We start from the raw sequence: 26,281 nt of genomic DNA, 5'->3' as shown, positions 1-26,281 counted from the left end.
ATTTGTGCCGGGCCCTGAAAGCCAAATGGGAGTTTGTTAGTCCAGAGAAGGGGAACATTCTAGGTGTGGGGTCAACATATATACCTTTGTAACCTTTTTGAGACACTCCTTAGAATTCTGTTGATGTGTGCATGATTTAAATGATCATAAATCTATATTTTATTAGTAGGCAGTGAAGGAAACTGCCTACTATCTGCCCTAACTTTCAGTTTGTAATTACTTGCTGACATATTTGCCTCCCACCTAATAGACTGAGCCCCTTCCGGCAAAAACTGGGGTCTCTTTTCCCCTGGTGTCCTCAGTCCCTGGCACACTCCATTTAGCGCTTGATTAATGTGTGTAAATGAACTGTGCTAGGGTCATGTACATCTGGGACATATTATCACGGTGCTGCCCAACAGCTGGAACAGAATGTCTGAGGACAGGAGGGTCCCAAGACCCATGTCCCAAATGCCCATCTCCTGGACCCCTGACGGGTGCTATTGCCTGAGGTCTGTCTGTCTGTAACTCCAGGCAGCTGAGGCAAGAACTGGAAGAACAGGAACCCCTGTGACTCACAGGGGTGCAACAGGATCCTGGAGGAGTGGCCTATAAGCCTCTAGGTCAGCTTTACACTTAGCCTGGTGCCCCAGGCGTGTGAGTGCCTGGTGCGTCAGCTGGAATCTCCCTGAGGTGGCATGGTGGCCCCAGCGAGGTTCTGCCTTGTCCCATCCTGAAGAAAGTGTTTTGGCAGATCTGTTACTTTTGATTCGCTGCCTTTCAGAGGAAGGAGCCTTCAAGAGTCCAGGATCTGCTGTGTCTTTGCCTCCTTAGTTTACCTTTTTTTCTTTTCCTTTTTTTCTTTTTATCAGAAACATCTGGCCTTGGGTTGGCAACATTACAGGATAAACTTGCTGCTCTTTGCACAGCCTTGGTCCTCCCAGGAGAAGTCTGTGAAGGCATTATTATTAATGAGGTCACTGACAGTAGTTACCTGGCTTTCCCAGGATGGGCACACCTGTGCCCTAGGTTAGGGCACTCAGCTGACCACCGGATATTGTAGGGCCTTCCAGGGACTTGGTCTGCGGTTTGGGAAAGCTTCTCCAAGCCTTGGCTTCCTTGTCAAAGATTTGAGGTAACACTGGCAAAGGAATAATGCAAAAATAAATTCTTTTGAAACTAAGTTGCAAGCCTGTGTCAGCGTGTAGAGTTGCTGGAACTGCTGTTTGTGGCTGCATTTAGATTATGGCTTTCCCTTCTGGTTTGATCTCTTAAAGACTTATTTGATCTTCCTGGGCCCTCTGACCATGAGTAGTGGGTAGACCAGGGCCTGGTCAGGGCCTTGCCCTTTTTTCCTCTTGTATTTTAAAATTGAAGTATAATATACACAGGAAACTGAAGACACTAGGTAACCACCACCCAGATACAGTAACAGATCATCACCAGTAGTAGGTGTAATCACTGTCCCACCTTTTGTCAAGGTAGATCTGTTTCTGTACTTCATATAAATGGACTCACAATGTATATCCCTTTTAGTGTCTGGCTTCTTTCACCCAACTTTATTTATTTATTTATTTTTTATTACAAATTTTTAAAAAATGCTTATTTATTTTTGAGAGAGAGAGAGAGAAAGCAAGAGAGAGAGAGAGAGAGAAAGCAAGAGAGAGAGAGAGAGAAAGCAAGAGAGAGAGAGAGAGAGAGAGAAAGCAAGAGATAGAGCAGGGCAGGAGCAGAGAGAGGGAGGCACAATCCGAAGCAGGCTCCAGGCTCTGAGCTGTCAGCACAGAGCCTGATGTGGGCCTGAACCCACAAACTGAGAGATCATGACTTGAGCTGAAGTTGGACGCTTAACTNAAGAGAGAGAGAGAGAGAAAGCAAGAGAGAGAGAGAGAGAGAGAGAAAGCAAGAGATAGAGCAGGGCAGGAGCAGAGAGAGGGAGGCACAATCCGAAGCAGGCTCCAGGCTCTGAGCTGTCATCACAGAGCCTGATGTGGGCCTGAACCCACAAACTGAGAGATCATGACTTGAGCTGAAGTTGGACGCTTAACTGACTGAACCACCCAGGCGCCCCTCTTTCGCCCAACATTGTATTATGAGATTCATCTATGTATGTTGCTATATGCGCTGGTAGGTGGTGGTTTTTTTTTTTTTTTTTAATCCAAGTTAGTTAACATAAAGTGTGATAATGATTTCAGGAATAGAATTTAGTGAAATTTGTCGCCTACATATAACACCCAGTGGGTAGGTGGTAGTTCTTAATTGCTGTATAGTATCCCTTTTCCTGCACCCCCAGCCCTGTTTCAACCATATGAATGAAAGCAGATGAGACCAGTCAGAGCCCTTCAAGAAGGTGCGGCCTTACTGAAATTTCTTTTGAGGAAGCTAAATTGGAGCCTTGGAGCCTTTGCTTAATATCTGTATCAATGACCTGATTATATCTTTGGGACAAGAACATGAGTGCTAGGAAAGTTGAAATTCAGTCAGTTGGTCTGCTTGGGGTCTGGAAGAGGCTAAAGAATAGCAATCAACTGCTGTTCATCTAGTACCTCCTGGAGCCTGGGGGAGGAATGTCCAGCATGGCTTCCAGGTGGTCCTGATGCTTACATGTTGGTGGAGTCACTTTCTTGTCCAATTTGTTCATCTGAATTCACTTTTGTTGAAGAGGATGTGTCCTATAGAGATAGCTGATGAGATTTGCTTGATCATTATTATTTATTTTTTCCACTTACTAAAAGGATTAGGTGATCTAGTTCAGCTTTCAGTAAAAAGGATAGGCAAGGGTGTCTACCAAGAAGCATAGACTAGGGATAGTTCACTGGAGTGGAGAGCAGAGCTCTGAGCTTCCTGGCAGTCTAGGCAAAAAGGATAGCTGTCCTTGAGGCGGTTGTTTTAATTTCACTGGCCTGTAGGAGGAAGCAGTGACTCTGGGCAGCCAGACTTTCTCCTGGCACCAAACACTATAGAAACGTAACTGGTCGGTAAACAACACAGCAACTTTACACAGTGGGGTGACCTTCATGATCCTTCCTTCCCATTATCCGATGACTAAAAGTGGTAGGTTTAAATCATACTAATGTAAAGACATTGTAGTAGGGAGTTAATGTAATACTCACAATGAGGTGAATAGCTTTCTGGTCCTAGGATTCATAATGTTTCCAATATCTTGGCCCATACCTTCTGAGCCTTTTCACACAATATCCTTACTTTCCAGGTCAACATCTATCCACTGACATGTATCCTGGATATAAATGTTCTTTGCCCAGAACAGTCTCCCCTGCATGCCAGTCTCACAGGCCACTTACAACTGTGACACTTCTGAGGCTGCCTTGCATTGTGCTCCCTTTGTTATCTATTGGGATCTGTCCCTCTATTTGTTTCAGAGACATTCATTGGGTCTATGATAGGATTTGAGTTCTGTGCTCTCTTATAAAGTCCTAGAGAACAGGAATCTTGAGTTCTTTAAAAAATTATTTTTGTTTATGTATACACACACACGTATATATGTGTATATTTATATATGTGTATATATAACGTACAATTCAATGGCATTAAGTACATTCATATTTTTGTACAACCGTCATTACTATCCATTTCCAGAATTGATTTCTTTTAATTATTTTTTAATGTTTATTTTACTTTTGTGAAAGAGAGAGAGATAGAATTCATGGGCTGGGGAGGAGCAGAGAGAGAGGAAGACACAGAATTCAAAGCAGGCTCCAGGCTCAGAGCTGTCAGCACAGAGCCTGACATGGGGCTCTAACTCATGAACCATGAGATCATGACCTGAGCCGAAGTTGGACACTTAACCGACTGAGCCACCCAGGTGCCCCAAGAATTGATTTCTTTTAAAATCATGTTCCTGTACACTGTAGTGCTTTGCATATAATTGGCTTTCAATATAGGCTATACAGTGGGAGAAGCTGGGGTTGAAGCAACGGCCAGAGTTCTGGGGTTGAATGATACAAATCTTATAGATACAGATGTTGAAATTTAAGGTTTCTTCCATACTTCCCTTTGAAACCTCTTAAGGTATTCAAGGTAGGATTTGTAATACTTTATGTCATCAACTGTCAAAATTAGAATATTGTTGTCTTCTGGATCTAAATAGTTTGGTCAGGACTGTTTTCCCACTGGGATAAGACAGGGTGGCTTTAGGATTTAGGCAGTGGCCACCAGCCATTCAATTGGAATTGGCCCGCAGGATGACAGGGACCCTTGTAGACCAGCAGCAGGATTGTCATTTATATTGTTTTTGACAACAGAAGAAGGTGTCTGGGTGATCCAGATTGTAGTCTCAGATGTATGACCTTGGTCAAGTCTGCCCTCTGGCCTCAGTTTTTCCGACATCCCTTTTTTGCTCCAGGCTTTTCCATTCAGGGCTTCCCCATACCTGACCGGGGCTGTGTCTGCTCCACCCAGGACACTGCACAGTTCTTGGTGGATCCTCTGTGAGGGTGACCTGCTCTTTCCATTCTCTGCATCATTGCTGTGACATAATTTCCCTTCCTTTTGGTGCTAGTCTGGAGGAAAATGTGGACACTGAAGGAGACAGGCTTCTCATTTAGGGTGTTATCTCATTTCATAAAGAATGTGTTAATTTCTCTTTAGAACTTCTCCTGCTTCTACTCACAATCCTCTAGAGGAAACAGGGACTGGTGTGTGAGCGGAAAAAACTGACCAGAATTGCCCAATGAAGAAGTTCTAGTCTCCAGATTGCTAAAGAGATCCCATTTAAAACTGCAATTGGGCGCCCGGGTGGCTCAGTTAGTTAAGCATCTGACTTCAGCTCAGATCATGATCTTGCGGTTCATGGGTTCAAGCCCTGTGTTGGTCTCAGTGCTTATAGCTCAGAGCCTGGAGCCTGCTGCAGATTCTCTCGGCCCCTCCCCAGCCCGTGCTCTGTCTCTCTCTCTCAAAAATAAATAAACATTAAAAAAAGTTTTAAACTGCTATCACTTTTTCTTTAATATACATGCTTGCCTCCAGGCAGGAAGGTGGCCTTCTAATACCTCAGCCAGGCTTCACTTTCAGCCTGCCTTTGTTTCCCCAGTTTGGAAAACCCCCTCTTTCCCCTCTTTCTCCCTGATTGAGCTTTAAAGAGAAGCAGCCTAGTGTGATAGGTCACACATCCACCACAGAAAAAGAAGGAACAGTTTGGGGAAACAGCCTCTTGTTTTGATAACTGTGAATGTGACCAAGGCAGAGTTAAGAAGTGTCGTTGATCCTCTGAGGGTGCCACTGGCCAGTGGGGAGTCTTAGCAGAAAAAGAGAACGGTTAGATAGAGCTGTGGGTTCATCATAAAGCCATTTATGCCAGTGACTGCTGTGTGGGGTCCTTCATCCCGTTTTATAGGGAGGAAATGGGGTCTCAGTCAGAGAGTGACTCATCCAGTGTTACACACCTGTACAGATGCTACAGCCAGGATTTGAACACTGATTTTTTTGATGCCACAGCCTGTACTTGACCATCTCTAACTATGAAATGAGGGTTGGCCTGAGTGATTCTGCTTTGATAGTTTCCAACCACCTGAATGTTTCCAACAAGTATACAGGGTTTAATCTTTCCAGTTCCCAGCACCCAGGATCTACACAGGATTATTTCACACTTGGCCTAATGTCTTATTAACTACTGACTTCCAAAGACACCAGGTAGAAAAATGGTAAAAATGTCCTTAGGCAGTGTTGACCAGAATATAGCCCACCATTATCACATTATTGGCATGGTGGGTACCAGCTCAAAGAGAGGGGAAGATGTTTGAACTTCTAAAGGTATCAATTTGGTCAGTCTGGAGTGGATCTTTGGAATTGTTAATGTTTTAAAAAAGCTCCTCATGTCAGTCATGCTGATGTGCTGCCGAGTTTGGGAACTCTTATCCCAAGTGGCAGAATGGAGACTAGATGGAAGTTCTCAGAAAGTAGATTTCCCCTAGATTGAGGAAACATTTTCTAATATCTAGAGCCAACCAATAGTAGCAGCTAACCATCTTAGAGGACTGAGCCTGTCATGCTTGGAAGCATTCAAACCTGGGCCTGATGGTTGTGGGGGTGAGAGAGGCAAACTTGACCAACTAGACAAAAAAAGCCCCATGATGCTCCAAGGGCATTTTAAGGGCATTTTTTTAGTTGTGGTCCTACTGTCCTGTGTCCATTTGATATCTCTTAAATGACTTTGTCCCACGACTGGGCCTGGTGCTCCCTCACTGTGGGGAGAAGTTGGCAGAATCCTGCAAAGTTGCATTCACTTCCTTCCCAATCTAGGAAAATGGTCTTTGTATGGAAGCTGTTTCTTGTTTCTGGCTCTCGCTTCCCGTGGCTACCCTTCACCCAGCATAGCAGTGCCAGCAAAGGCTGGGTGGGCCCTGCAGAAAGTTTAGGAAGCTGTGATATTAGGCAATTAAACATCCCTTCCTACTAAACTCAGGGTGGCCACATCATCATGCTGTAAAGAAGGGGAAGTTTGGGCCAAAGTGCTTTTGTTACATTTTTCAGAGTTGTCCCTTATCCTTTCTTTTAGTCTCATGTGTCGGAGAGGAAATCAAGGCGCCAGGGTCATCCAAGAAACCACAGGACAGGTGAAGTAAAGGTGGTGGTCCCAATTGCCCGGTTTTAGAGCCAGATGCACCTCAGTTTTATAACTCTGCCCCTCACTGTCTAGTGGCTTGTAAACAGGAGTGTAGAAGTTTCATAAAAGGACAATGGCAGTTAAGTCAGTAAAGTCCTAGGATGGTGTCTGGCAGGTAAGAAATACTCAGCATGTGTTTAGCTACTGTAACAATCATCGTCATTGTTTTCATCTGTTACTGGACACTAAAAGATGACTATACTCTTGGGCGAAAGGCAACATGACTTGAAATAAGGCTGTTTACTTGTTAGTCTTTGAGGGTTAAGAATGAGAAGTATCAACTAGATTTCCAACCAGCCTGTCACAGCTGAAGCATCAAAGTTAAAGGACGAATGGCTGCTGTAGAACTGTGGCCAGTCCACCTATGCTCTTTTGTGTACATAACCGCACCCTCTAAGAAGTGGCCATGCAGCCTCTTAAAGCAGTAAAGGCTCTACTTTCCTGGCTGGCTTCCTTTGTAACACCCAGAGCCGTCCGTGCTGGCAGTGGGGTGGGGGCGGGGGGATAGAGAAGTGGGCCGAAGTGAAGCTTCTGGCACTCTACTCTTTTTGCGAAAGTAGTAATATGGGAGTTCCAACTTTTATCATGTGGCAAACTCATGACAGTGTCCAGAGACATGTCTGTTGCCTCTACTGCCCTCCGATTTGCCAGACCAGCCCCATGGGCCATGCTCTTTGCTGTTTGACCTTTGTATCTGCATTACGGAATGACTGGAATAGAAGATGGCCTTTTTAGTGGGCATGGCCAGCCCGAATGCACTGCAGTGCCATTCGGCCTGTATAGACTCCATTGTCGTCCAGCAGAAGAGGAACATTCATCTAGCACAGTGGACAAGGGCACAGACGACCTGGGCTGCCCAGTCCAGTCTCAGCTTGGCCCTTTGTGTCTCTGTGACTGGGCATGTCACCTTCCCCTTATCGGTAGGGTAGAGGTAATGACACTGCCTACCTCACAGGGTTGCTGTGAGGATTAAATGAATTCATGGATGTAAAACCTTGAGAACAGTGTCTGTGCCACGTAAGGGTTTACTGTTAGTACTTAGGCTGCTCTTGGACATGGCCCGGTGTTGGCCTCTGGTCTGAGGGTCCTGGGTTATGTACATTAGCATTATCAGCCATGAGGCAGTGCAGTGTTTTGGGCCAGGCCAGGCATCACCGGATCTGGAGCAGGAGGCCTCTGGGGTGATTAAAGTTGCCCTGGCCCCAGGGTCACCAGAGATTTGCTTCCTACCAATAGGGAGGGGACTTGAATGGTGTAGGGCTAAAGTTATACCCTTTTACCTCCTGGGGAGCCTCAAACATTGTGAGGGAGGCCAGGTCTCTCAGGAGCACTCTGGCTGTCCAGTATTATAGGAGACCCAGATCAGTGGTGGAGGCTGGTGTCCACACAGCCCTGAGAGGCTGAGGCCGGCGCTGGGCTCATGGCAAGTGACGCTCTAGGAGCCTGAGGTCAGCAAACAGAATGGCATTTAGGTTCTTCCTGATTTAGATTGATAGTCTTGGATAGTCTGTGGCGGCTCTTCAATAAATGCCTTGGGGACTCTGATATTTCATTCAATAAATGCTGAAGTTCTGGGAAATCCTCATTTCTGCAAATTTGAAACCCCAGTTCCTCTGTTGGCTGGGGAGGGGGAGAAGTGGCCGACTGCCTTTCTCCTACCCTGTTCTTGCCCACCCTATGTGGGCAAGGGTCGTGTCTCAATGTAGTTTTAACCACATGGCAGTTGTGGAGCAAGGTTTCCAGTGACTCTCTTCGCCTGGATGGTGGCTGTTTTCAGCATTTCACTCCACATTCCAGTCTTTCACCTTTTGGGATTTTATTTATTATTTTTCACCTTTTGGGATTTTAGAAGAATGAGCAGAGATGAGTCCTGAGCAGGATATTTGAAATGCTCCAAGAAGGGCCAATCCTTTTGTTCTACAAGGGCAGAAAGAGGCCCGAAGAAGAGGATGTGCCCCAGACCCCATAGGGAGTTAGGATACAGCGCGGAATAGAGAAGACGTGGGGGCGGGGGGGCTGTCTCTGTTGAACAAACTGAGTTCTTTTCTCAAAGAATTAAGCACGTTTTGCTGTTCCTCTGGAAATCTTAGGCTTAAAGTTCAGTTAAAAAAGTAATTCTAGAAGGCCTGACAAAAAAGGCTGGAAACTATAATAGGCTATAATGCTAATGAGCACATTCGTCTGGGAACTCTAATTATAAAAATGTGTGCTGCTTTGTCAAAGTTGAGCAAGGGCAGGGGCAGGCGGGTATAACAGGAATAACAGGGGCAGTGGTCATCAGCCAAGCTTTGCCCTTGGGGACTCTGACATTTCAGAGTGGCGGAATAGCAGGATTGCTCCAAGTCTCTCAGTGTGCTGATAATGCTGAGAGGACCGGAACCGTCACCCCTTGAGGGGGCAGCTGGGGCCTGGCCCGAGGTCCCCTGATTCTGTCTGTCCCTACACTTCCATGGCCAGCAGCGTCGCCTGTCCTGGGCACTGCTGCTGTGGACAGGGTTATTGTGGAAACTTGTGTGTCTCCTTTTCCTGATAGGAGAAAACTGGGATTTACCATGGCCAAAGCAAATGGGAGCTTCCAAGAAGGAAACTGTGAGAAGCACTCCAGATGCCTCTTTGAGTAGTAAATCAAGTACATATAAACTTTGTGTTGGGAACAAGATCAATGACATAAGTAGGGAGAGCTTTCTCTGCCTCTGAGGACGGGAGAGCTTGCATTGCTATTTATGTAGAGGCTCTATTCTGTGTCAGCCATGTGCCAGGGATGCAGGGGTAAACAAAGAGACATGGTTCTTCTTGGCCTTGGTGCTTATGGTTTGGACACCAAGAAATACATATTATGGATGGTGTGGTGAAGGGAAAAGTCTGAGTTCTTGGAATAATGGGAGGCCTGACTGTTTCATTAGAAGGATGGGAGGCCTCGGTGGAGAGAGGTCTGGAGGGGGCTGAAGAAATGGGATGGAACAGAGAGCTGTGAGGGCCCCTCTGCACAGGTTCTGAGGCAGGGAAGGACTGAACCAAGGGTAGTGTTTGCACAAGGAGTTCAGAGGCACGCAGTGAGCTTAGGAGGTAGTGAGAGGCTAGATCATGTGGGGCCCTGGAAGAATTTCAGGTTTGGTTCTCATCGGAAGCACTGGAAGGTTTAAGCAGGGGAATGGTTAGAGTCTGGCTAGTGGTAGAAAATAGACGGAAGAGGTAAAGGCAGAATGTTGTGTAAGTGAGGCAAGAGAAGCTGGTTGCTTGGGCTAGAGTGGGGGTAATAGGATTGCCATGACTGGCCTCAAAGTGTGTAGGGAGCAAGGAGGGTCAGTAATGAACCCTAGCTCCCAGGATATTGTCACAGACCCTTAAACTCAGCCTTTCTGGAAAGAACTCTCCCTCTTCCTCAGTGTGCCTTTCCCCTCAACTTTACCACTTTCCAGAAATAAAGTTAAACCTATTTTTCTCATTTAATTTTTCAGTTTAGTTTTTTTTTTTTTAAAAGACAGTCTTGTCAAATAGATTCCAAGTAAATGGTCTTTAATGATAACTTTCTGCACATAACAGGCATTATTCTTTCGGAGGGCTGAGTGATGTTCCATCGCACAGATGGCAGTACCATAACTGATTTAAGCTACAGGTCTGTACTCTTGTTTTCCCCTCTGCAGGTCGACCAGTATCTCTACCACATGCGTCTTTCTGATGAGAACCTTCTGGAGATCTCTCAGCGGTTCCGCAAGGAGATGGAGAAAGGGCTTGGAGCCACCACCCACCCCACTGCTTCAGTGAAAATGCTGCCCACCTTTGTGAGGTCTACTCCAGATGGGACAGGTGCTGCCCTGGGAGGGGAGGGGAGGATGACTCTGGGTGCTCCATTGCTGAGGGGAGATTTGGGTAGCCTGGCTCAGAGTCCCAAAGAATGATGTATCAATTCTTTGGTTTTACACATCAGAAACCAGCCCTGGGTAGGTTAAACATACAGGAAATTTAGTGAAGTCTGTGAGGTGGGGTAGACAGGAAAATGGGGCAAGCAGGCAACCATTTATTTCCTGTCCATGTTCCGAGACAGGCTGATCGGCACACCCTGTCCTCAGGGTGATGGAGGACAAACACTTCTAAGGGAGTCATAGCCAGGGGCCAGGGCAGTCACTTTACGTGGCACATTCCTCAGCCTTGCTGGAGAAACAGTACGGTACAGATTGTCTTGAGCTTTGTGAGAAAAGAATACTTGAGGTCCACGTACACTTGGGACAATGTGAAGAGCCACAGTGCAGCTTAAGGTATTAAGGGCTCTCAAGGTGTGCACATGACCCCGCCAGGCTTTGTTAACCCCCTTATTTGGATTCAGACCCTGGATTTCACGACGCACCACCTAGCAAGTGCTTGAACCAAACCAGAGTAAAGAGCGATGGTGGAGGTAGCAGTTGGAAAGGTCGGTTGGGCTAGATCACAGAAAGCCTTGTGTGCACACCCGAAACCGTGAGTCTCTTTTCAGTGAGCACTGGGGGGTAGCCGGTTCTCGAGGGGTGTGGGCAGAGCAGCATCAGCAGTGGGTGACCGGGTGGCTGGTAGAGACAGGGCATGGCCCTGGTGGGATGTATTGGGCAGATGTGGAGGACTCAGGTGATGCTGGGATGACGGGCTGAGCTGTCTAGGGGCGACAATATCCTCAGAGAGTGGACGGGACGAAGTTGTGTCAGCACATTCATGCAGCTCATTTCACTTAATGCTCACAGTATCTGTTCGTTTTAGGGAGGAGGTACCTGTGGGGGCCATGAGGGGTGAGCAGTGTGGGATAACTACCCACATGCAGAGGGTTGGGAGAAAGAGCCCAAGGGACAATGGAGGAATCCGCAAGCATGGATTCCCAAGAGCCCGAGGGAAGAGAGGCTTGTCCATGCACCACATGCCTTCAGATTTTCCATCACATGTGGGCCCTCGAGGATAACCTGCCCGAGAGCCTCTGAGGGCCTGGTGTGTCTGACAAGACTTTGTACCTTCGTACGACTTGTGAAATAAGTATGTTTGCCTTGGGACTCAGCCTGGACCTAGCACCAAGGGTGTGGCCTTGCTCAGGATTGTTCTGAGTATGTCTGAGTCCTTCCATGAGTTCCCTGAGGTGAGCGGCCTCCTCCAATTCTTGGGTATCCCTCATATACCCTCCAGATTGGCACTGTTCACTGTACCTGCCACTCCCTCTGACTAGCAGCCACACCCGCTTCTATTGTTTTATTTGACATTCTGATAAATTTACTAGCTCCTTAAGGCCAGGGACATTGTTTTATTTCAGACACCACCACGAGACAAGTACCCCAAATATTTACTAAATTTTTGTGGGCTAAGAGCTTTTCTGAGCGCCTACATGCAGTAACTCATTTGCTTTTGACAAAACTCCTCTAAGGTAAGTACACATTTTGTCTCCTTTTTTTTTTTTTTTTTAAGAGGAGGAATTTGAAGCTTGGATGGTCAAATAACTTGCCGAAGGTCACACAGCTAATGAGAGGCTGAGTCAGGATTCAAACTCATATATGCCAAAGGTCAGGCATCAAGACTGCACCCAATCCATTGTGTGTGTGCGTGCACGCGTGAGCCTGTGCACTCAGCACCAGAGAACACAAGCGCAGCTGAAATTGTTTGAAATGTGGTTAGGGCTGGATGTCTGGCTTAAGTATGAGCAGCTGAATAAATTTGCTGAGGAGGACTAGCTATGAGACTGGCTTTTAAAATTCTCACTGCTTTCCTGAGCTTGGGGACCTGGACACCTCCCTCTGCCTCTTAGACTTTGCACTGATTACTGTGCTATGTGGTCTTTGAGTCTTCTTCCCTGACCTCAGGCTGGAGTCCTGGGAATCCCATCCGCGTCCCAGGGTGGAGCAGCAAGCGTGCACTTAGCCACTCTGTGAGGTGCCTGGACTGAGGACGAGAATCAGAGGCCGACTCCTGCAGCCTGCTGGGACAGAAGGATCTGGGGCAAGACTTTTGGCCTGACCTCCTTTCCACACAGAAACAGGGAGATTTTTCCATGACTTTTGTGATACACAGAGTGCCTCTTGAGAATGTCAAATTCTACAGGGTAAATGGAGATGATGTGTATAAGGAATAATGTGTATCGGAATGTTTTATTCACTTAAGCAGAGCGAGTGCCCCCTAAGAGTGCTGGAGACCAGACTGTAGGAACCCCAGGCCTCAGCTCCTTCATTTCTTGCTTGCCAGGGTCCTTGGGCCAGCTCCTCACCTTAGCTCTCCGGGACTCGGCTTTTTCTCCTTTGTAAAATTAAGTGGTGGATCTGGCAGTCCTAATCTGTCCTACATGTGCACTAGAACCAGTGTGCTAGTTATTGATGCACAAAAAAGTTTTCTGAAATTCTGTGATTGGGGAAAACCCCTTAGTGTCCATCAGTTGGGCGCTGGTCAGTTCATGCAGAAAATAGTCCTTTGCAACCCATTATAAAGCATGAGATAAACTTACCTATATTCATCCTCTGTAAACTCACGTATATATATGTGTGTGTATAGGTATATAAAGTCTCAAGGACATACACTGAACTATTAATAGTAGTTTTCCTGGTACATGAGATTGGCAATAACTAGTCAAGTTGAAGATTTGTTTATATGATAACTCAGTAATAGTACTTCCAACTGTATTGTAACTTGAAAAGACTTCCATGTGAACCCAAGGAGGCATGTTCAAGAATGTTCATAACATTGTTGCTTATAATGACAGCATGTTGGAAACAGTTTATGGAATATCCCAGTGGATGAAATACTCTGTGGCATGCTACACAAATGAGCGTGTATTAATATGGATACATCTAAAAAACAATGAGTGAAAGATTGGGGAAGGACATGTACCTCCTCTTGGTTGGATGTAACTTAAAAAAAATCCCTCAAACAATGTTGTGCATTGCTCATGGACCCACACACATCATGAAATTATTACGCTGTAAGCTGGAATATATACACAAGATGAATGATAGGGATTGCTTTTGGAAATCAAGAAAGGAAAATGAAATTGGGGAGAGGAACACGAGGGAGTATAATTTAAACTGGTCAACATCAAGGCTTTGTGTTTATTTAGTGTGGCTCTGAATTACGTAATGTGCCATTGAGGGCTGACTTCTTCAGTAGTAAAGCCTATCAAAAATGAAATTTCTGCTTTGTTATTGGCACCCCAGTAAAGGGCTGAGAGGGGAGACCATGGGATCAGTTGTATATGGGGATCTCCGCCTCTCCCCTAGATTGGTCACACAGCCCATGGGGCCTTTAGGCTGTGTCTGCTTACTCCCCAGGACACAGCCTGGGTTCTGTTACTGCTACTGGTGGTCATGTGTCTCTCCCACAGACAGCTAGGGACCTTCGCTCCAGTGATGTGCTTTCCATGATGGCCTTACTCAGGACCTTCCTCAGCATGATTTTTCCTCTCCAGCATTATTTTTTGAAATCTGGGTAATCAAACCTGGAATCTAAGTCTCTGATCTTGGAGGACCTAATCTTTAAATCAGTGGCTGTCTAACTTTTCTGGACTACAGGCTCACACTAAGAAACACAGATGTATAAATATCTATGTACCACTGGAACAAGTTTCAGGGGCCAGTGTCTGTTGTTAAGTGTGATGCAGTCAGATACATTGCTGTCCATTCTTTAAGAAAAGCTGCTGGTCAGGAGCTGCTGAGTTTTTTCCAGCTTGCAGTACAAAAGCCGCTGCCTTAAAGGCTCCTCACCCAGTCTTGTCCTAGACTGGCATTTGTAAAATTGACTACTTCTTGGTGGGGATGAGAGGTGGTTTCAGGGCAGTGTGTCATGAGAGGGGAGGATAGAATTCTAGATTAAATGGGGTTGAATTCAAGCAGTGCTTTAGAGCAGGTTAGAGCAGGTTAGAGGAGTGTAAGCTCTGATCCTCCGTTTCCTCACTTGTAAAAAGAAGAACCATCGGGGTTGGTGATCCATGAATTAAGGGGGAATTGGATGCGTGACCTTATGTTCTGTAAACATGGTTCTGTGTGGCCACAACCCACCTCTGTAAGAGGCATGGCCAGCACAAAGTTCACTGAGAGAGGGCGACTGAGCTTTCCAGGTCCTTCCTTTTGGAGGGAGTGGCTGTGATGGTTCATCCTCATCAGGCGCCCTGCATTTTGGAGCCAGGACCAGGTTCCAACTCTTGTTTATATGGGCCCCAGCTGTCTAATGGTAGTGAGAGTCCTGGTAGGAAATGTGGGAGAGACTTCAGGAAGCTTCAGGCCATCCATTTATGAAAGAGGCTTCCATTACACTGAAGGAAAACAAACCTCCAAGTCATGGGTTGAATTCTGTGTGAGAAGGAAGGGAATGCCAGTGGCCAGTGAGCCCATGGGGACCGATACTAAAATATCTGTACTTCACAGACTGTGTGGACCATGCAATGCAAAGAAATATAGTTGGCACAGATAAAAATGAAATATATATAGATGGACCAAGAATATCTCATTCACATGGCTGTCAATCAGGATATATAAAAAAATTCTCCCTCTTCCTCTGCCCCTCCTTCCCCCTCTCCCTCCCTACTCCCCATAAAAAGTTGAAAGATTTGTATAACAGACATCTATATACTGACAATCTAGATTCTTCTGCATTGGTATTTTAGTAGATTTGCTTTACGACACTCCATCCTTCTAACCCATCAGTCCATCTTGTTTCATTTGACGCATTTGCAAAGCAAATTGCAGAAATCAATTTATTTCAACCCTAAAACTTCAATATGCACATTATTAACTAGATTTTAATATTTGTTCTTTTTAATGTAAAATTTTACATACAATGAAACGACAAATTGTAAGTATCATCTGATGAATTCACAAATACATGACACTTATAGTACAGTGTATATATAAAATACAACCTCCACTGAGATAGTGGACGTTACATCAGCCCAGAAAGTTCCTTCGTGTTCCTTCCCAGGCAATCCCTGACCCTGACTCCCAGAAGCAATCACTTTAAAATTTTCCAGTGTATTAGTTTGGCCTTTTGTACAGCTTTCCATAAATATAGCCACGCGGTATTTATTCTTTGTGCAAGGCTTCATTTATCCATTATAATGTCGGCTTTATCCATGTTGTGTAAATCAGTATTTCATTCCTTTTGGTTGCTGATTTCATGGTATGATCGGAATCCTATATGACATGCATACTGATGGACACCTGGGCTGTTTCCAGTTTTTGCCTATTAAAACTAAAGCAGCTGTGGACATTTTTGCATGAGCCTCTTCGTGGACTCACGCTTTCGTTTTCTTAGGTCAAAAACTAGGAGTGGGATTTCTGGGTCATAAAGTTTGGTGTATATTTTATTTTAAAAAACTGCCAGACCTTCCCAAAAGTGGTTGAACCCCATTCCATTTTATATTTTACACTCCCACCAACAATGTGAGAGTTCTGCTTTTCCCTTATCCTCACCAATATTTGCTTTCTGTACTCTTCCCCTTCCTTCTTTTGTTTTCTGCAGTACAGAGTTGAATAAAGAAAGCATTCATTTGTATCTGCCAGGGACCCCACCATCCCTGACCTCTCCGGAGGCAGCCCTAACCTAAACTATGGCTGTGCGAATGCTGTGGTACAGCCCTAACCACAGTCCTGTCCGGGGGCCTACTGGGTACATCACAGGGGTGTGGCTTTCAGAGGACAGTTCCATCTTTAGAGTAAACGCAGGAATAATTGATACCATTTAATGAGTACTCACAATGTCTGTGCTAGGCTATTTACATAAATAATTAGTTTTATTCTCCATGCACACTCTGTCAGAGAGACATTCCAGTTTAAAAATAAGGCTGGTGATTGCCAAGGTCACACAAAACAGTGAATGGCAGAGGTGAAGAGTTTGGGTTTAGAGATTTAAGCCAAGGTTGTCCTCACTCCATGCCAATTAGATTCATAATTTACATCAGCTCATGTTGCTGATCAAAAGTTTCTAGAGCAAATTGGACTAACATCTTTGTAAATACATCATAAATATGGGTTGGCTTTGTACCATCAAAATAAGAAGCTCAAGTAGAACCCACCCGAGAATCTACGAATATTCCAGATGCAAGTTCCAATTTAGAAATAAAATGTCTTTGTAATGTCTTTATCACCCTCTTGTTAGGCAAGATTGTGTAGATATAAAGATGCCTTGTAAGGCAGAGGGAGTTGAAGGCTTTGCTGTATTGATCATCTGATACTTCCCCACTTCCCTAAATTGTGAATTGTTTTCACAGGTGAATACATCTCTACCATTTAGCTAGAGTGAACTCCTTAGAGAGCAGGGGATGACGATGATGACGGTGGTGGTGGAGGTGGTAGTTGTGGTGATAATTACAACTGTAGGCTTATTAAATGCCAACTACTGTGCTAAGCACTGTATTTGAGCAATCCTATTAATTCTGACAGTGACCCAGTGTTAGGCACAATGAACCCCATTATATGGAAAAAGAAGCCAGATTTGTTTGATTAGCCAGTTTGCCCAAAGTCACATAGTGAGCAAATGGAAGTGTTTGATTTTAAGGCAGCCAGCTGTGTGCCAATGCTTGGGTACTTAGGCACATGACAAGCGGTGCATTTTATGCTTATCCGCCACCTCCGCCCTCCACCCGCTGCTAGCACAATGCGTTCATTCTCCTAGTAACTCAGGTCTATCTCTTCAGTTTGGTTCCATGGAGTCCCCACTGAGTCTGGTCCTCTGTGGGGCAGCACTGTGCTAAGCTGCCTTGTGCCCCACCTTTGAAGAGTGAAAATTGTCCTTGGGGAGGTAAGGCTTACACAGATGAAATGATTATAGATTGATACTCAGTCGTGTAATGCAAGCACAAGATATGATAGAAACTAGGATGCTGATAGGTTGCACAGAGGCTGGTAATACCTGAAAGGAGTCCTTATCTTGGTTGCTCAGCATTATATAAACAGACGTGCAGTGGAGTCAGATCAATAACCAGTACACAACACAAGATAGTGGATTTTTATGGCACCTATAATAAGCCAAAGATTGTATTGATAAGAGACCTCCATTTAGTATAGTAGCTACGTTTATTAAACATTTACTTGTGGCCGGCATGGTGCCAAACGCCTCACACATTCATTGCATTGAATCTTAACCCAAAACTATGTGCGTGTGTGTGCGTGCTTGCCCCTGTGCCTTGGGGAGTGGAGAGGTGGTGCTGGCTAGAGAGAAGGTTATTACTATCCCATTTCAACAGATGATGAAACTCAAGTATCAGGTTTCTAATAATTTACTTGAAATTGTATGGCTGATAATATGTTAAAATGGGATTTGAACCCCTGGTCTGCCCACCTGAAAGTCTTAACACACTCAGAGCCTACAAAGTATTGAAACATATTTTAATCCTTTGAAGGGTGGTTTCACATCTATGGAGTGAATGTAACACTTCTGCGACTGGAACATATTTTGCACTTAAGAAACATATCAAAACACCAGGATGGTGCTTTCTGATAGTGTTCTGGGAGCTTTTGGGGGCATTTAACATGTTTATGTGCTCCAGCCCCTTTCCTTCAATTGGACCAGCTCTGTTTCTCTCCAGTTTTTCATTTTGGCATTTGGCATCTTATTGCTTAAATGATTAGAAGACCAATGGCATAGAAGATCAGATTACCCCATTCCTTGACTGCGCTGGACACCAGCATTGACTGTGTGATTTGATACCTTTAATAACATGAAGTTACTTTATTTCTGAGCTATTGAGTGGGGTCCATCATTGTATGGTATTGGAGTAGCAGGGATTTGGGGGCTTAAAAAGAGGCTGCCAGATGTGGTAGTGGCTGTGGTTGTTCTAGGTACATGGAAAATAACATGCCTCAAAACCCGTGTCTGCCAAAGGTAGTTTTGCTGGATTACCTATCCAGGACCTGGGTTGGAGAACACGCCATACACTCTTAGAGCAGTCTGTTGCAGTATGCTAGCAGGCTCTTGAAAACTAAAGAGAAAACAGTGTCCCCAACTCAGGGCTACTCCATGAAAGAAGGTTGGAATGTTCAGTGCAGTCATCTGGGGCCCTTGGAAGTGTTCCTACTATGTCAGGGATGTCAGGGCGGGCAGGAGCTAATCCCTTTTGGGGCATTGAATTATGAAAGGGCCATTTCAGGAACCAGATGTGAGAGTATGGATATGTGTCTTTGACCTACCTCATAGTTCAAGGCTACATGCCTCTGGCATTAGATGACCAGAGGGGATGGCCTTATGGTTGGATATAACATGGCCCTGGGGTGACCAGCCATCCTGGTGCCTGGGATGCTCCGAGTTTTAGCATTGAAAGTCCCATGTCAATCTTGGGCTACCTGAGGTGGTTGACCACTGTACATGGCCCTGGAAATGAGGGCTTCGTTATTACTTGCCCAAGCATCTTGCGGCATCCTCCTCACCAGCACTGGTTCTAGATCCATTGTCCGTAGTGCTACTAAAGACCTCTTGAAAACAAAGCTAACCCTGTGCTTAAAATCCAGTGTTCTTGGCATTGGCATTTGCTACATGTATGTAGCCATGTTGTAGGAGCCCTATGATGTTCCATTCCCTGACCACACCATGAACTCCTGCACCCTTATGTATGTCCCCCTTTCTGTGTCTGGCAACTTCATACCCAGCCACTCAGACCTGACTTTCTTGTGTTGCTTCCAGAGAAACCTTCCTTGTGCGAGCAAAACCAATCATTCCTTATTGGTGCTCCTACTATGTACTCACCACAGTGCATCTAACTGCTTGCTTTCTCCCTGTCCGGTCAGGTACTGGGTTGCATACAGCACCAGGTAGCCAAGAATGCTTTTAGTGCTGTGTTCAGAGCCCAGTGTTGAAATAGCTAATTGCAGAATGGGAGGCATTTTGTTGGCAGAGCCTAGAATAGATTTTTAGTGCTTGACTCTCAAAATAGTGATTAAAAAAAAATTTTTTTTAGTAGTGGACCCCATTCCCAACTTTAAACACAATGAAATCTTATGTAGAACCCCATATCTAAGACAGTGAAAGTAGAGGAAAGAGATGTAATTGGAAGTGAGGAGGTGGGGGGTGAGGTATCTTAATTGGCCTTCCTTAACCCACAGAGGTCAGACTTCACCACCTGCAAGGATCCCCAGAACTCTGGGAACACAATGTAAAAGCTACTTGTTCAGGGAGAGGCTTCTAGAGTTTGTGGTTCTGAAAAAGCTCTGGGGTGAGGGGCCTGGACTCTGGCTCCAACCTTAACCTGGCAGGGCACTGTCCCTTCTAAATGAACCTAGTTGCCTTTGACGAAGGGCACTGTTGCTTCAAAAGACAAAACCAAACCAAACCTGTTTGCAAGTCACCCTTAGAACACTGGTGGATGTAGTGCTGCAAGTGCTGCTGGGAGGAACAGGTGGTGAGCTATTTTAATTAGTGACAAGTACCTAATGATTGAAAATAGATCCTGTTGGAAAATTCAACTGGCCCTTGCCTTTTGTTCCTCAAAAATTGCGTGGACATTGCCAGGTACAGGCCATGTATTTGTGTGTTGTTAACAATGATGGAGTTACAGCCTAATCAGACACATTCTGGAATCTCATCCACCACCCTGATGGGGACTGTCACGTTTAGGCAGCTAGTTCTAATGCCATTTTCGTTCTCCTCAGCCTTTCCCTGAGACAGGTGAGTTCCCAGGAGAAATTGAAACCCTTTTATCTTGCTGACCTTATGTATTTGATAAGAGCCTCACTGAAAGTGGGCAGAATGGTAGTCTAGGATGACAAATGAGTCAGCAAACACACTCTGCCAGACGGAACACCTTGGATCTTAACTGTTGGGCAATTTGGTGGAGGGTGGAGGGTGGCGTGACTTAATGCCCCTATCGCCAGTTCCTCTTCACTGAGTGCCAGCAGCACTTCTTTGAGTCCTTGTGTTCTTTTAGAAGAGAGTTGGTGTCTCTTCTCTTGTCTGGTTTTGGAGGGGAATGCTTTTAATTAGGAGGACCTTCAGCAGAGAGGGCCTGGTGGGAATAGAGTTTCCATGTGATTGTGCGAGATGGCAGCCATTTGTGGCTAGAGAAAAGCCTGCATCAACAAGCTTCGGAAGGTTCTGGGCTCCTGGGGGAGAATGGCACATCTCCTCTGGCCAGTGGATGTATGTCTCCTATTCAAGTCTGAGAGCACTTGGCCATCCAGTAGGCCCAGGGGTGGTAGGTAGAGATGGACTGCAGTTACTGATAAAAGAAAGATTAGGGTGCCTTTACTTTCTGTTTAGGCTTTCTGAGGTTTATTTGTCTCATCCTGGATTCTGTGTCAGGTCCTCCTCAGCTTTCAGGAACAAGAGACATGGGTTTGGTGTGGTGGGATAGGTACGGGCTTTGGGGTCAGATGGACCCAGCAGTCATTTACCCCTGCGTGACCTTAACCAAATGACTCAATTTCTGAACTACAGTATCACTTCCTCTGTGAGCCAGGCCAGCGTTGGAGGTTGCTGGTGACCTCTGGGCATTATATGCTCTTGGCATTTAATTAAAGAAGAATTTCTTATTTGAGGATTTACAGCTTTTGCATGTGGGGGCCTCTTTACTCATCGCAGTAGAAAACTTTGCTGGAGAACCAGACCTGGATTTTAAATCTTGGCTTCAGTTACTTGACCTCAGTCTTGTTTTTTTCGTCTGGAAAATTGGGATTATAATATCCCATAGGGTTGCTGAGGTAGTTAATGAGCTAATACTTACAAAGTGACCATCACTTAACAAATGTTAGTTTATCTTTCATTAAAAACACCTACATGTTGGGCCCTCAGTCACCTCAATCTCCCTCATGCCTGCCTATGTCTTTCCATTGTTTTATTACGATAGTCATCCAGATGCCAGTGATAAAGTCTGAACTCTGTCTCAGGGATGAGAGAAATGAAGACACACTTCTGTCTTCATTTTGGTATAAAATCGCCTTAAACTAGAGAGGGAGCTGAGAAATTAGCTCAAAAGGTAGAGTGCTTGCTTCGCATGTGATAGGTAGCAGGATTGATGCCCCCATTGTCTACGGCTGAATTTTATGAAGGGGGGTCACCCACCTAGGCCAATTTACACGAAAATGGTGGCCATGTGGCAAGCAGCTGGGTGCCCTTAGCAATGTGCCTACCCTGAGAGACAGGAGGGGTGGGGGCTTCAACAACAACAACAACAACAACAGCAACAGCAAAGAAAATAGAAGATTAATTTGATCTTTCAAATAAACCTCAAGTGGAACTTTACTTCCTTAATTTTAGCAGTGGTGGTGGCCACATTTAGGAGGAGTTTGGGGGGGGGTGTTAGAAAGGGAGGCCAACTAATGTAATCTTCAGAATTTCTACAGACAAAACCTAAAACCACAGAAACCACAAATACTTTGACAACATAAAAATTAAAAAGTTTCTACATGCCAAAAATGCCACAGATAAAGTGAAAAGACAGATACCCAACTGGAAAAAAATTGTAAATATACAACCAACAAAACTTAAGAAAATAATGAATGTATTTTTTAAAAAGGCAAAAGATGTGAATAGAAAGTTCACAGAACAAGGAATTCTAAAGGGCAGTTAACAATTCAATAGGTGTAACCTTACACAAAAGAGGGAAAGCAAGTTTAAAAAATGAGATACCACTTTGACCAAAGAAGGTGGCAAAGATTAATTGCCAGATAACATGAGACCCTGGTGAGAACAAAACTTAGCTGTTGGTTTGTGTGAAAATTGTTGAGAACTTTTAGGTATGAACTTTTAGGCAATGTCTTCCAAATTAAAAACACACATCTTCAGAACCAGCAATTCCAACCCCTTTCTTTAATGTGTCTGTTAATAGCCTCCACTGTCTTTACAAAATAAATGTACTAAGGACACCCAAGAAACATTAATAGTGATTATTTTGGAGAAGAAAAGAGATTTACTTTTTGTTTTTCCCACTTTAAACTGTTTGAGCTTTAAAAAAAATCAGATGTTCATATTTTATTAATTTTAGGAAGGTAAATTGTTTTCCAGACATAGCAGCATGCTTAACAATAAAAGAAACCTTACCTCTGACCTGATGGTCTCATATATAAATTGATTGGTATTCAGACATTTTGTTAACAAGTGAACTATCAATGAGCAAATGCAATAGATGTTTTCTTAGTATGTTGCCTCAAATATGTTACTGGCTATAATTCAGCAGAATGATCTCTCTGGACCTTATTGGGTCCTTTATCACATAGCTGTGCACTTTAAGAAACCTGCCATGGGCATGTTTTCCAGCCTTAGAGCCTTGCTCTCACTCCCACCCATCTAGTCTGATGGTCCCAGGCCCATAGATGTGATGGTTCTTCATGCCCCATCATACATTCCCATGCTGTCTGCTCTCTGGCTTCTTGGAATGTCCTAGAAGGTTCATGGTACATGTGGGACTTGAGCCACTTGAGTAGGTGTATGTAGGTAGGGATTGGAGGGGCTGAGAAGAACTACATAATCAAACAAAAGAATAGGACAGTGATTTTACTGGTGGCTTACTGCGAACCTACATATTTGCGTATAATGTGTTCTGTATTTCGTGTCCACCTCACGACTCCTGGGAGAAGTCAGCATTAGGGCCTGTGTTCTATAGGTGAGGTGACATGCTCAGAGGCCACATAGGTAGTAAAGAAGCTGATCTGGAATTCAAAACAAAGCCTGTCTGCCCATATCTGAAGGCCCAGCCCTTCACCACTGCTCTGTGGGGGCCTCTCATGCATGATGTGGGGGTGGGCACTAGGAGAAGGGTCTGTCCACTGTCCCATGGGGTCACCTTATCATTTAGCTCTAGGAGTCCCAATGCTGGGTCTGCCTTGGAGACATTACACCCTGGAAGGAATACAATCCTTAGCTGTGGTAGTTGTGATCCCGTGTGTTTGCAGAAGTGGTCCCGGGAGGAGGGATGCAGAGGAATGTCTGTTCCGGCAGAGTCTGAAAAGAAAGCAAGGATGACATTCCTTCCTGGGAACGGAGGCTGGGCTGGCCTTGAATCATGACCCCCGTGGTCGCCGATTCAGCGCATTGCATGCGTCCTAGGCTACAGAGTGCTGATGTAGGCAGTTCATCTTTGATTTTCCTTTTCATCCCCCATGACAACCACCACATAGCTTTTCCTGCAGTCTGGCTGGGTTCCCACTACTGGGGGAGGCTCAGAACTGGAGTGCCTGGAAAAGTCCCCCATGGCCACGAGAGGGGCAGAGTCATCTCAGGTGGGCTTGAGGTTGCCCCAGCTATTTAACAGCTGTAGCTGGTGGGGTTGGGAGGCTCTCCAGATGCCACCGAGGGGACCAAAAAGTAACACCTCTGAGGAGGAATGCTGAAGTCACTGGGGCACGTTCCAGTGGCTTTTCTTGGACAGGTTCCTTTAGTCCTGGCTGGTGAGGGTGATTTTGTTTTTTTTCAGTCTGAGAGGCAGCCCTGACAATGGGCCTGGGGGACTCCCATGTGAGGTTTGGGCAGTGTGTGGAGATGGAAAGTTTCTAGTACTTAGGGACTGTGCTAGGTGTTTGAGGCACAGTATCTAGTTTTCCCCCTCATAACAACCACCTGAGCTACGACATTCCCATTTCAAAGGTGAGGCAGCTGAGGGTCAGGGACTTGCCATGGCCAAAACATGGCCAGAGTTCTGACACAGATAACATGGGCTCCTGAGCCAGGCTCTGTATGTTGCTTCTCCCAAGCCACGGTTGTGTGGAGGCTATGGGTAGTGCCCTCAGGGAGCTGGGATGAAGTAGCTTTTCTCAGGGCCAAACAGTTACTGCTGCTGAGAGGGCCATGGCACAGAATGGACCCATGTTGGCTCATTCGGTCAGAGCTTTTCCCTGCCCCTCCCAATCCTTTCAGCCATACTTCATTGGCTGTCACCCACCTGGAAATGGGCTGAGTGTTGACTAACATGCCAATAAGTGAATTCCCTGGGAAATAATTCTGTGTCCTTCGAGAAGGTGTGGGGCAGGGCAGTGGAAGACTCGCGGAGCCACTGCTGGTGCGGGATGCTGCTCAGGGAGTGAGCCCACCTCCCCCAGCCCTTGCCTGCCCTGCCAGCCCCCAGCCCTGGCTCTGGCCTCTGCGCCTCTTCAGCACTTTTGTTCTGTGCCGTACAATGGAGCATGTCCCTGCAGCCAGCTGTATTATTGTCTGGAATCTGTCTACACTGCTTGTTTCCTGGGGAGAAGGGACTGTGCCTCCTCATGACACCTGAAGGTCTTGACCCACTTGTGTTTGTGGAGTCTCCCTGTCCCCCCTCCACCCCAGCTCTGGAGCCTGCCTGAGTGGATCAGCTGAGTGGCCTGACTTGTCTTACATACCCTTGGGTCAGCATTCTCTCACATTCTCATAAGCCTGGGATCTTTTTGGGGGGCACCTGATTGGCTAGTTTGCTAGACCTCCTAATTTATAGCCATTGGATCCCATTCACGTCATCACATGACCCTCTTATCCTGCCACAGGACATTGCTATCATTGTATGCAAACATTAAAAAGTAAACTTTGTATGGGGACCACTATTTGGCTGAAGGCCCAGGGGCCCACAGGCCTATAGCAGTGTGGTGGGTGTCCTGGGATATGAAGAACAAAACTGAAGCATCGACTTCTGGTACAGAGCTTGATGGGTCCCTTGAGGTTGATGCAGACTTGGCTGAAAGCCCATGGGAAGTAGTTAGCTCTTGTGAGGGGGTGGGCACCCCATCATTGGATGCAAGGCTGTGTCATTGTGTGAATTCTTTTTTTTTTTTAATTTTTTAATGCTTGTTTTTGAGAGAGAGAGAGAGAGAGAGAGAGATAGTGCAAGTGGGGGAAGGGCAGAGAGAGGGAGACACAGAATCCAAAGCAGACTCCAGGCTCTGAGCTGTCAGCACAGAGCCTGATGTGGGGCTTGAATTCTCGAACTGCAAGATCATGACCTGCGCTGAAGTAGGACACTTAACTGACTGAGCCACCCAGGCACCCCTCATTGTGTGAATTCTAAAAGTAATATAAAGATGCATTAAGAAAAATAATCAGATTGTACATAATTATATGTGGAAAAAAGTAAGACCCATTGGCCACCCCATCACTGGGAGATGACCAGTGTTTATGGAGGGATTCCTAGGTTTTGAGTCTTGGTCTCTGTGAAGATCTTGTCTTTCCTATACTAATAGTGGCCCCTCCTCTCTCTGCAGAACATGGGGAGTTCCTGGCTCTGGATCTTGGAGGGACCAACTTCCGTGTGCTTCGTGTAAGAGTAACAGACAATGGGCTCCAGAAGGTCGAGATGGAGAACCAGATCTATGCCATCCCTGAAGATCTCATGCGAGGCAGCGGCACCCAGGTATGATCCTTCTCTTAGAGCAGCCACTGGGGCTCTGGGCCCCATAGGAGCAGATGCTGTCTGGAGGAAGGAGACCCTGACTGAGGCTCAGACTTCTTGGCCTATTTCTGCCCCGTGATCCCTTTCTATGCCTGGAGGTTGAGTGGGGCACCTCCATCAGGAGATGTGAATGTGGGCCAGAGAGGAAGCAACATATGTATGAGGCCCCAGGGTCTGGAAGTACTATAGTAGGTGGTGTTTTGATTTGCCATGTCTTTTGAGGTCTGCTTGCATGGGCTGGTTACTGATGAAAGTCTGCTGTCAGGAAGACAAGTGTGTTGGACCCACACTGCTGGACACCTGTGTTTGGCAGTGGTGCCACTGAATGGCAAGTCAGAAGACCCTATTGTGGTTTGACACTGCCACCTGCCATTGTAGTCATTCTGTAGTGCTCTTTGATGCATACT

At 45.7% G+C, this 26,281-nt stretch overlaps 1 protein-coding gene across 1 annotated transcript in view; it reads left to right on the top strand.

Moving 5' to 3' along the window:
* The window catches only part of HK2 (hexokinase 2), a 62,266-nt gene that overhangs the window by 9,041 nt on the left and 26,944 nt on the right, over positions 1-26,281 (top strand). Inside the window, exons 2-3 of the mRNA XM_077766221.1 lie at positions 10,246-10,408; positions 25,687-25,835. Coding sequence (XP_077622347.1) covers positions 10,246-10,408; positions 25,687-25,835 — 312 coding nt within the window. The remainder of the gene's footprint in view (positions 1-10,245; positions 10,409-25,686; positions 25,836-26,281) is intronic.

The sequence above is a fragment of the Crocuta crocuta genome, unplaced genomic scaffold (assembly GCF_008692635.1).
Source record: "Crocuta crocuta isolate KB4526 unplaced genomic scaffold, BGI_CrCroc_1.0 scaffold113, whole genome shotgun sequence".
Classification (NCBI taxonomy): domain Eukaryota; kingdom Metazoa; phylum Chordata; class Mammalia; order Carnivora; family Hyaenidae; genus Crocuta; species Crocuta crocuta.
The sequence above is the reverse complement of the archived record's forward strand: the minus strand, read 5'-3'. Positions and strand labels throughout refer to the sequence as shown.